Source organism: Protobothrops mucrosquamatus, unplaced genomic scaffold, assembly GCF_001527695.2.
Source record: "Protobothrops mucrosquamatus isolate PMUCROS unplaced genomic scaffold, P.Mucros_1.0 scaffold953, whole genome shotgun sequence".
Classification (NCBI taxonomy): Eukaryota; Metazoa; Chordata; class Lepidosauria; order Squamata; family Viperidae; genus Protobothrops; species Protobothrops mucrosquamatus.
The window spans coordinates 280,444-291,186 of NW_015387198.1; the positions used below are offsets into that span (position 1 = coordinate 280,444).

At 45.2% G+C, this 10,743-nt stretch overlaps 1 protein-coding gene across 1 annotated transcript; it reads left to right on the forward strand.

The window, feature by feature from the left end:
* Positions 1 to 1,570: 1,570 nt before the first annotated feature.
* SLC16A9 (solute carrier family 16 member 9) lies at positions 1,571 to 10,537 on the forward strand. The gene is made up of 5 exons (XM_015819570.1): positions 1,571 to 1,766; positions 5,243 to 5,386; positions 7,231 to 7,326; positions 7,742 to 8,644; positions 9,551 to 10,537. The coding sequence occupies exons 1-5, from the start codon at positions 1,571 to 1,573 to the stop codon at positions 9,742 to 9,744; spliced, it is 1,533 nt and encodes a 510-aa protein (XP_015675056.1). The 3' UTR covers positions 9,745 to 10,537.
* The last annotated feature ends 206 nt before the right edge of the window (positions 10,538 to 10,743 follow it).

Sequence of the window (10,743 nt, forward strand, 5' to 3'; positions counted from 1 at the left end):
AAACCTAATAAAATATTGTCAAAAAAAAAGAAAGAAAATTAGAAGGCTGAGATTTTTGATGGGGATATTCATGCTTGCTGTAAGGACAGGAGCGGCAGGACAGTTTATTTCTAGCTTGCAGCAAGATTAACTTGATTTTAAGTTAAACAGTAATCCAAAGTCCTTCTCCGGGAATGTATTCCATTCACCAAGTGGACAGTAAGGACTGGGCATCCAGCTCCCTTAAGGAGGAGCAGTTTAGGACTTTTAACACATTTCAAGAATTTGCGTCGTCCCCTAGAAGGTCTGTTAATTTCTAGTTAGCTGCCTCACGAAGACCAGGATCTGGGAGTGAAGAAGGGAAGGTTTTCTGGGCAACAAGACTTGGCAAAAACTGTGGGGTCAAAAGGGTAAAGTCTTCCTGGATGTGGCCCACCTCAGTGCCCACACATCCCTGAATCCAAATTAGCTGCAGAAATATTCAAGAGCCGTGTCTCCTGTTTTCTACTGTGCGGCATTTCACAAAGAAATGGACAGAACTCTCTCCCTGGGTTAAGTGGTGGGCAAGGAGCAGATGGTGGCAAGCGTGAGTCTTGCCCTTTTCCCCAGGGATGGTGCTCCAAAGGGGCCACTTTTCTCCTGCAAATGGAAGCCTCGTCTGTAAGAAGCGTCACCGGTGGTCCTGTTCAAATCTTCACATTGGCAGACAACGAGGAGAGATGTCTGAACCCCAAACCCTGCTCAGCAACCTGCATGGAAGCTACGAAGGCCAGGCGGCCCCACAGCTTCTAGTTCAGTGGTGGCGAAACTATGGCACGGGTGCCAGAGGCGGCACTCAGAGCCCTCTCTGTGGGCACGTGTGCCGTCGCCCCAGTCCTAGGCCTTCAGCTGGGTTTTATAAAACTTTTTCGCTTTAGGCCTCCGCCGCCGTGTGCAAAAAAAAAAAAAAAAAGGTTCAATCAATTTCAACTTCTCGCGGGAAAAAAAAGGTCTTGCAAAGTTGGAATTGATCGATTGAACTTTTTAGTCCCACCCAGTCTGCTGTTACCATCGCAGCCACGCCCACCCAATGGGCCACGCCCACCCAATGGGTCGCACCCAGCCAATGGGTCACACCCAGCCAATGGGCCACACCCCCCCGGCACTCGATGATGCATAAATGGGTTTTGGATTGCAGTTTGGGCACTCAGTCTCTAAAAGGTTCGCCATCACTGTTCTAGTTCATTGAAGAGCGAGGCAGGAAGAGGCAGTTTTGTGGCATCACACACTCAGGGCTGTTCCAACGAGCTGTTTGTCCAGAGGACCACAAAGTCACAGCTTGGACAGACCGTGGTCCAGCCGGTGGCCGTGAGAGAAAATATTTGGGCTGAATGCAGCTTTTGAGAGCAGCTGGACGGAAACCAGAGGTTGCTGGCCGTGGGCCTTGGCGCAGGTTCCCAAGGTCTTGTGTCATTCTCCTCTTCTCATCCTTGAGCTCAGATTCATGACGGCCTTCAGCGCGTGCTCAGCATTCGGGCAGCTGTGTCCTTTTCCCCCCATTTGTTTGTCTTTCTTCCCGCAGGGCTTGTGACTCCTCGGATCCTGGTGGAAAATGGTGTTCCAGAAATCGCCCAACGGCGGCTGGGGGTGGGTGATAGTCCTCAGCTCGTTCTTCACCCAGTTCTTGTGCTACGGGTCTCCCTTGGCAGTTGGAGTGCTCTACGTGGAATGGCTGGACCTCTTTGGAGAAGGGAAAGGAAAGACCGCCTGGGTCGGGTCCCTGGCCAGTGGCGTGGGCCTGCTCGCAAGTAAGTCTTCCTTGCAAAAAAGAGACAAGAAATATCTAACCCTTGGGTTTATTTAGAAGACCTTTGCTTTAAAGCAAACATGTCAAACACAAGGCCCAGGGGCCGGATGCGGCCCGCGAAGTGGTTTCATGTGGCCTGAAAAGCCATCCTGGAAACAGTGAGGGAACGGCCCCCGCTGCCTTGGCCCTGGCCCAGGCCGGCCGGGAGCCAATGTACAATTTTGTGGTGGCCATTTATGCTGAAACGCATTCAGTCTTAGCTCCACAAGGCCGTCTGGAAACAGCGAGGAATCGGCCCTGCCGCGTCGGCCCCATCCCCTGGGTGCATGCTGGGGAGGTGTCACCCTTTGTGAGGAATGAAGAAATAGACCATGCCTTGGCGCTTGCCCCGGTCCCACCCCCTTCTGCCAGAGACCCTCAGATCTGTCCCACTCCTGCCCAGGCCCCCCCCCAGGCACCCTTGACACGAATGATGTAGAGCTGGCCATGCCCAGCCAGTAGGCCACACCCACTCCATCCACGTCCACCCAGTAGGCCACACCCACCCTGGCCACACCCACCCTGCCCCCCCTCCGAGGGCAACCGCAATGCTGATGCGGCCCTCAATGAAATTGAGTTTGACACCCCTGCTTTAAAGGAATAAAACTCCGCTGAAAAGGGGGGGTTCGCCTCTCTTCCAGTGGGAAGATCAGCTCCAGCGACGGCACTTCACTGCCAAGTGACCTACACCAGCAACTTTATTACAAGGAGTTTAAGAAAAGTCATTTATTTGCCATCTGCCCTCATCAGCCTGGTTTTGTTTTCTTCAGATAATCTACTGGGGTCGTGCTGTTCTACTTAATTCTAGAAAACATGGTGGCAATGATTTCCGTGGGAAGTTGCTTTCCACTTCAGTTTGGCAGGTAGTCAAGTATAAGACAGATGTTGTGGTTTTTGGTTTGTGAGAGACGCCTAATCTCCGAAGCACAGACGGCTAAAGAGTGCATCCCCTTTCCTGCAGTTAGGATCGAAATATGCAAATAATAATAATAATAATAATAATAATAATAATAATAATAATAATAATAATAATAATAATAATAATAATAATGCTCCAGTGTTGGAGCATTCACCGCTTCTGGAGGCAGGTTGTTCCACTGGTTAATTGTTCTGTCAGGAAGTTTCTCCTTAGTTCTAGGTTGCTTCTCTCCTTGATTAGTTTCCATCTGTTGCTTCTTGTCCTGCCTTCAGGCGCTTTGGAGAATAGCTTGACTCCCTCTTCTTTGGGGCAGCCCCTGAGATATTGGAACACTGCTATCATGTCCCCCCTCGTCCTTCTCTTCATTAAACTAGACATACCCAATTCCAGCAACCGTTCCTTATATGCTTTAGCCTCCAGACCTCTAATCATCTTTGTTGCTCTTCTCTGTACTCTTTCTAGAGTCTCAACATCTTTTTTACATCTGGTGACCAAAACTGGATGCAGTAATATTTAAAAGCAACAGAAAATTAAAATCCCATATTAATCCCCGTCCTCCCCAATTCCCTTACAAATGTCTGACCGACAGAATTTGAGAGCAAGATTTTGCAGATTAAAAACAGATTCTTTTTTTTTTAATGGGCCGTGTTGGATATTTTTACATTTTATAGTTCTTTGTCCTTCCGCTGAACTGAGCCAGGTTAACACAGGCATACTGGAGATTCAACAGCTTATAAAAAAAAACAAACCTAACTCTGCGAATGGCAACTTCTATTTTCATTCTTTCTGAAATGAGTGTAATTTATTCTGCTTGCGGTGAACGCACAGAACTGAGCTATCTAATTTGCGAAATCCTGCCCTTCAATTTTTCCCTGTGCCAAAGATGCTGTGTGTGCAAATACGACATTTCTAGAGATTCCCTATTTCTCGCATCAGTTGTTGGAATTGGGAACGCCTAGTTTAATGAAAAGAAGGACAAGAGGGGACATGATAGCAGCCTTCCAGTATCCCAGGAGCTGCCCCAAAGAAGAGGGAGTCAAGCTATTCCCCAAAGCACCTGAAGGCAGGACAAGAAGCAATGGATGGAAACTTACCAAAGAGAGAAGCAACCTAGAACTAAGGAGAAACTTCCTGACAGTTAGAACAATTAACCAGTGGAACAACCTGCCTCCAGAAGCGGTGAATGCTCCAACACTGGAAGTTTTTAAGAAGAGACTGGACAGCCATTTGTCTGAAATGGTATAGGGTTTCCTGCCTGAGCAGGGGGTTGGACTAGATGTCCTCCAAGGTCCCTTCCAATATTACTATTATTACTATTATTACTATTATTACTATTATTACTATTATTACTATTATTACTATTATTACTATTAATAATATTAATAATAATAATAATAATAATAATATGGGATTTTTGTTTATTGCTTTTAAAGATTACTTTAATTATTGTAAACTACTTTGTCTTTTTGTTTTATAAAAAAAATGGTAGTGATGGTGATGATACTATATTTAAGCCAATACGTGTGTGAGAAGCATTGAAGGAAAATGCTTTTAAAACTTTGCAGTCTAAAAAAATAGAAATATATAGAGATGCAGATTACAGGAGAAGCAATAATTGCCTCTCCATTTGCAGAACAGAGTTGAGTAATAAGAGATTGAATAAATGATCTGGCAGAGTTGTATCTATATGCAAATTTCCTTAATGCAGGCTAGGGCTGATAAGAGGTGATTTTTTTTTGACAGCGCTCATTAGAGGTGATAATAACTTCTCTGGTATCTAAAAAAAATGATTTTGACCTTGGTGGATTTTATAATGGTAGCACAATGACTTTGCATACCTTAAGGACGTTAAAAAATACAAAGGCTTTTGGGATAAATGTGTGAGTCACAACAAAGGAGATGGTCGCTGGCCTTTCTCTAACTGCTTTGTGGTAAAAATAGATTTAAAAGTGGAAACATGAATGCACTGGAAGTCTGTAGGTTTAGCAGGTCTTGCAAGCAAGGATGAATAGAAAAGCAAGAACCGGTGGGGAAGAAGAAGAAGTGAGGGAGGAATGGAAATAGACCATCCCCATGAGTGGCAGGGATAAGTGTGAATATGTCTAGTTTTAATGAAGGATGAGGGGGGACAGGATAGCCGTGTTCCAGTATCTCAGGGGCTGCCCCAAAGAAGAGGGAGTCAAGCTATTCTCCAAAGCGCCTGAAGGCAGGACAAGAAGCAACGGATGGAAACTAATCAATGACTCATGGACTTCAACTCCCAGAATTCCTGACCCAGCCATGCTGAGGGGAAAGGGAGAGGTTTCCAAGCTGAGCCATGCCGGCTCAGGAATTCTGGGAGTTGAAGTCCACCAGTCATAAAAGAGCCTAGGTGGCCTACCCATGAGCTAGAGTCTTCCTTTTTGGATTGAAGAGAGGTCAACCAATCTCTTGATCGACTCCTTCTTTTAATAATTCAAAAATAAGATTGTTCCTGTGTTTTTCTCCCCCCCGCCCATCCCCCGATTGTTCTCATGAAGGTCCCATCTGCAGTACCTGTGTCTCTGCCTTCGGCGCACGGCCAGTGACCATCTTCAGTAGCTTCATGGTTGCTGGAGGCCTGATGATGAGCAGCTTTGCACCCAATATCTACTTTCTTTTTTGTTCTTATGGAATTATTGTCGGTAAGAAAATTCACAAGGTCCTCTTTGGCCCCACCAGATAGCAAGAGAACCAAATGCTAAGGAGTTAAAGGCATCTTGTGGAAGGTAGACTTTAAACCTGGACTTTAAACCTGGACTCTAATCTTCCCTAGTGGGTGGCTGAATTTCCAAGAGACTTGTTGGGCACCAGAATTTGCCTGATATTCAGGTGAACAGCGCGGCTGGACCCATAGAGTTTGGGGAACCCTCCAGACTAGTTTCCTGTATCCTTTCATTGAAAACACTGGTTTATAAGGAGAAAGCTTTGGAAATGAAAGTAACTAAATTTTACCAGAATTGGGTGACTAATCAAGGAAAATGAAGTCCGGAGTTTTAATTGGCTCCAGTTTCCAAGATACGGCTTGGAAATTGCACCAGAATAATTCAAAATTACGAGGGGAATGTGCGATTAGGCTCCATAACGTTTCTACAAACTGTGATATAGCAATGAGAATGGTGCCACGCCAACCATTATAAATTTATCTTTTTATCGATACCAATAAAACATAACCTTCCATTCATTTATTGGTTTTTCATGTAACATTTTCATGCTTTTTACACTCTGCAAGAGGTTCCACTGTTGTAATCTGGAGCCCAGTAGCTCTGCCTTAAGTCTTTGGCTATTCCAAATCCCTGACCAGGTCATTTAGTTGACTCTGTGAAATCAGATGTGGTTCAGGAGGGTCGGCTAAAGTTTAGGTCCGCTGACATAGATGGCCCAAGAGCAGCTGCATCCTGTTCATCATCTTTCTCATCCTCTGAGTGTAGAGCAGTGTTTCTCAACCTTGACAATTTTAAGGCATGTGGACTTCAACTCCCAGAATTCCACAGCCAGCATTGCTGGCTGTGGAATTCTGGGAGTTGAAGTCCACATGCCTTAAAATTGTCAAGGTTGAGAAACACTGGTGTAGAGAGTAGGATTCTGGTGGATCTGAAATTGGCAAGTCCTCACCATGGGGAACAGGACGCAGTGTGGATGGAATGTTTGGATATTCCACGGTCCACTTCTTCTTTCCTGAGATCCCTTTTGCAATTGGGGGAACGTGCAAAAATAGCGGTGGCTACTATGAATTGGTGGCTTCCTTTCACACCATTGGGACTGCAAAAGGCATGGCCTTTTTCTTCTTGTTTAGCCAATGACACAGATAAGTTGCACATGTAATGCAACAATAATGAGGTGCCCGACTCTTGTGTGATCCCTTATTTTGCATCCAAAATATAGGTGGTATGCCTTTTTTTACCACTACCATCACACTGCACTTTTGAGATGCAAATGTAACCTCACCACAACTGTAGCAGAAGATTTACACAGTTGTTTACACAGTTTTGAGGCTTCTTGGCTTCTGAGGGGAAAATATCACGCAACCGTTCCTTGAAAATGTTAGGCCACGGTACTTTCACAAGCCACCAGAGGTAACTATAATATGATGCGTAGGTCTGATCAAGACAAATGTGCCTGGGAATAAAAGAACAATAAATTACAGTTAGGTAATAATATTTGGTCTCCATGTCATACCATTTTCATTGTTCTACAGTACTTTGTCGAGACGTTACGAGGCATCATGATCATTAGACACCTCCCTTCCTTGTAGGCAAATACACTCGCCTGTGTATAAATCTTTCTTGTGAAATATCTTGAAAACATTAGCCAACCAGCACCTTTACTACCTCTTTTCAAATTCACCTAATCAAAATATGTAAGAACGAACACATTTTATCTCGGAGGTCGATAATTTCCCAAAATTTGTAGACTAGTGAAATTAATCAAAAGTAGTCAAGAGTACTGGAGCACTGATTACATGCCATAAACTTTTCTATGCCTTTAGGACTTGGATGTGGCTTATTGTACACGGCCACCGTCACAATCACGTGCCAATACTTCGACAAACGTAGAGGCCTTGCACTCGGTCTCATTTCCACAGGTAAGTTCTTGTAGCTGGCATTGATCCCTGGGTGGGAATGAACTTATGCGGTACTTTGGTTGACGGCGATTATATCTCCCAAACGCCAAAAGTTGGATTTTTGCATTTATCACACAGTTGAACATTACTTCTAATCAGTTTCAAGTTATTCCGTCCTTGGAATGAGCTAGATTTTGATAAGATAATTAAAAGAGAGAGAGACAGAGAATGGGTGATCTGGTTCAGTCCTTGCTTTCTTCTAGCCTCTGTGGAAACACCAATTTTGAAAACAACTGTTGGCTTTGCTCTAGAAGCCCTTTGATGTTGTTGCTTTGCTCTGCAGCTTTTTACATTACTTTTACATTGTTTACACTGGCAGCCAAGGCACAGCAGACGGTGACATGGATCTACTGACAATGTGCTTCTCTTCTTCCAGGCTCAAGCATTGGCCTTTTCATCTATGCTGCCTTACAGAAAGAGCTGATTGAACTGTATGGGTTGGATGGCTGCCTGCTGATCATTGGCGCTCTCTCTCTAAACATCCTAGCCTGTGGCAGCCTGATGAGGCCTCTGTCGGTGGCCCAGAAGCCCAACCTGGAGAAGGTTCCGGATCAATACCTCATTTATAACGGAAAAGAGAAGACCTCTCGTGAGGAACACATCACCATACTTGAAAAGGCCCAGAGTGAGGGGAAAGGGGAGAATCAGGAGGCGGGCAGCAACCACCAAGCAAATGGTGTCCCAGTTCAAAGCCAGCTGCTCTCGGCCTCCCCCAGAGAGTCCGAGAGCTACCCAAAGAAAGTCTCAGAACAAACGTACCTGTGCAAACAACTGGCTATGCAGAAATGGGGCCTGTATTTAAATTACTGGGAGGACACCCTGAGTCTTTTTAAAAACAAAGTCTTCTCCGCCCTGTTTATTGCCATCTTCCTCTTTGACGTTGGCGGCTTCCCTCCTTCCTTGTTCATGGAGGACGTGGCGAGGAGCTCAAATGTCGTGGAGGGGGACTGCGTCATCCCTCTGATCTCCATCATCGGCATTATGACCGCTGTGGGCAAGCTGGCCCTGGGCGCCCTGGCAGATGTAGACTGGATTAACGCTTTGTATCTCTACGTCCTGACGTTGATCTTGACGGCAGCAGCCCTGGTGTTAATTCCCTTCGCCCAAAGCTACAGTGCTCTGGCAATCCTTTCGGCGGTTTTAGGGTTCCTGGCGGGAAACTGGTCGATTTTCCCCTATATCACAACCCAGACGGTGGGAATCGAGAAACTGACCCATGCCTATGGCATATTGATGTTTTTTGCTGGACTTGGAAACAGCCTGGGACCCCCAATTGTAGGTAAGTCGGCATTTCAGCCAAATACCATTCCTTCTGTTCAAAAAAGCCCTCCATCTACAGAACCTGTTAGTGGAGATGTAGCATTGTTGTTAGTTGCGAAGTCGTATCCGACCCATCGCGAACCCATGGACAACGTTCCTCCAGGCCTTCCTGTCCTCTACCATCTTCTGGAGTCCATTTAAGCTCACGCCTACTGCTTCAGTGACTCCATCCAGCCACCTCATTCTCTGTCGTCCCCTTCTTTATTGCCCTCAATCTTTCCCAGCATTAGGCTCTTCTCCAGTGAGTCCTTCCTTCTCATTAAGTGGCCAAAGTACTTGATTTTCAACTTCAGGATCTGGCCTTCTAAAGAGCAGTCGGGGTTGATCTCCTCTAGGACTGATCGGTTTGATCACCTTGCAGTCCAGGGGACTCGCAGGAGTCTTCTCCAGCACCATAGTTCAAAGGCCTCAATTCGTTGGTGCTCAGCCTTTCTTATGGTCCAACTTTCACAGCCATACATTGGAACTGGGAAAACCATGGCCTTGACTGTACGCACTTTTATTGGCAGGGTGATGTCTCTGCTTTTTAGTATGCTGAGATGTAGCTTTACTCAGTTACAATGGACAAGTGCAGCACTATATTCTCAGTATCCTTAAAAACTCATATCCTGGTTGGTGCTCCATACAGTCCTATAAATCCTTTCTACCTCTATGATACAACAGCCGCCAGGAGCGGAGCCATCGGCTGCCATTGTGGCGTGTCGATGGTTTGGGTTCAAAGCACTGGTATCCTTGACTGGCAGTTTCCTGACCAATCACGCTCTGGTGTGACATTTTTATGGAAGAGGAAACTTCCTTTGATGCCATGGTGTGAGACAAGAAGGCTTGGATCTGTTTTTTGGCATCTCTTTCTGTTCTCTTTTAGGTTGGTTTTATGACTGGACTGCTTCTTACGACGTGGCCTTCTACTTCAGTGGCCTGTGTGTGCTCTTCGGAGGGCTCCTCCTCCTGGTGGCCGTACTGCCTTGTTGGCGTGGAACAAAACCTACCATCGGCCCAAACCCCAAACACTTATTCCTCCACAGCTGCCTCCGGAGCGTCAATGACCGTATGGAATAGTTGCTGCTGTTTTGTTACTGATACTTTTAGTATACTTTTTGCATCTATTTATAAAGGTTTTTAAGACACTTTTGATACCTCTTCGAAACACTTGGACCCGTGAGCCAAAACATCAAGTCCTGGCCACTGCAGCTAAGTTCCAACAGCACAATGGGGCCTTCTGTTTTGCCGTTGCCCATAATCGACAAAATGCTGCTTGCGCCGGATTGCAACTGACTAAGAGTCTTTTAAGATGCAGTGAAGCTCCACTCTTGAGGTGGAGCTTCTCTTGACGAGCTTCCCACTCCCCATTCCTGAGTGTGCAAGCCCTGGCAAGTGTGCAAAGTGTTGGATCTAGAACCAGCATATTCAGTTTCCTGAACGAGGCTCCTCCTCTCACCCACGTTGTATTGTACCTACAGTTTTGCTAAGTATTTTCTGGTGCAACCAATGTATTTTATACACATTTTCATGTAATCCTTGTACTTCATTTCAGCCAGGTTGGCACAGTACTTGCTTCCCTCTTCAGGAATCTTAATGCTGTTTGGCTGGGAGAGGCTACGTCCCTCTGTGTGTCATGAAAGTAATTGAAGAACCTGTTTTCTCTGAGGGATCTTGTGGGTTGCCAAAAGATCCCGTGATCTATGACATAAACAGCACAACAAGAATGTAGCATTTAATACCAAGGGAGATGTTGGATGGCAAAAAAAAAAAAGTTACTGCATATTCTATCAGGAGCTGTTACAAATTATTCAACTGAATTCTATAAAAACCAAGGAATAAATACAATTTATTAAAGAAACCACAAACCATAGAACTGAAACGTTGGTTTTATTTATTTTACAAATTCGAGGCAAGATTGCAATGTGGTGAAACTTCTATTTAGAACATTTAAGCTCTTTAATCCATTACATTAGAAAAAAAAACATCTCTAAAGTTTCCAAAGAACTTTGGAATTTTCCTTGAAATATGAAAGATGGACTCAGTTTAAATCTGACCGGGTTGTTCTAAAATGGCTCA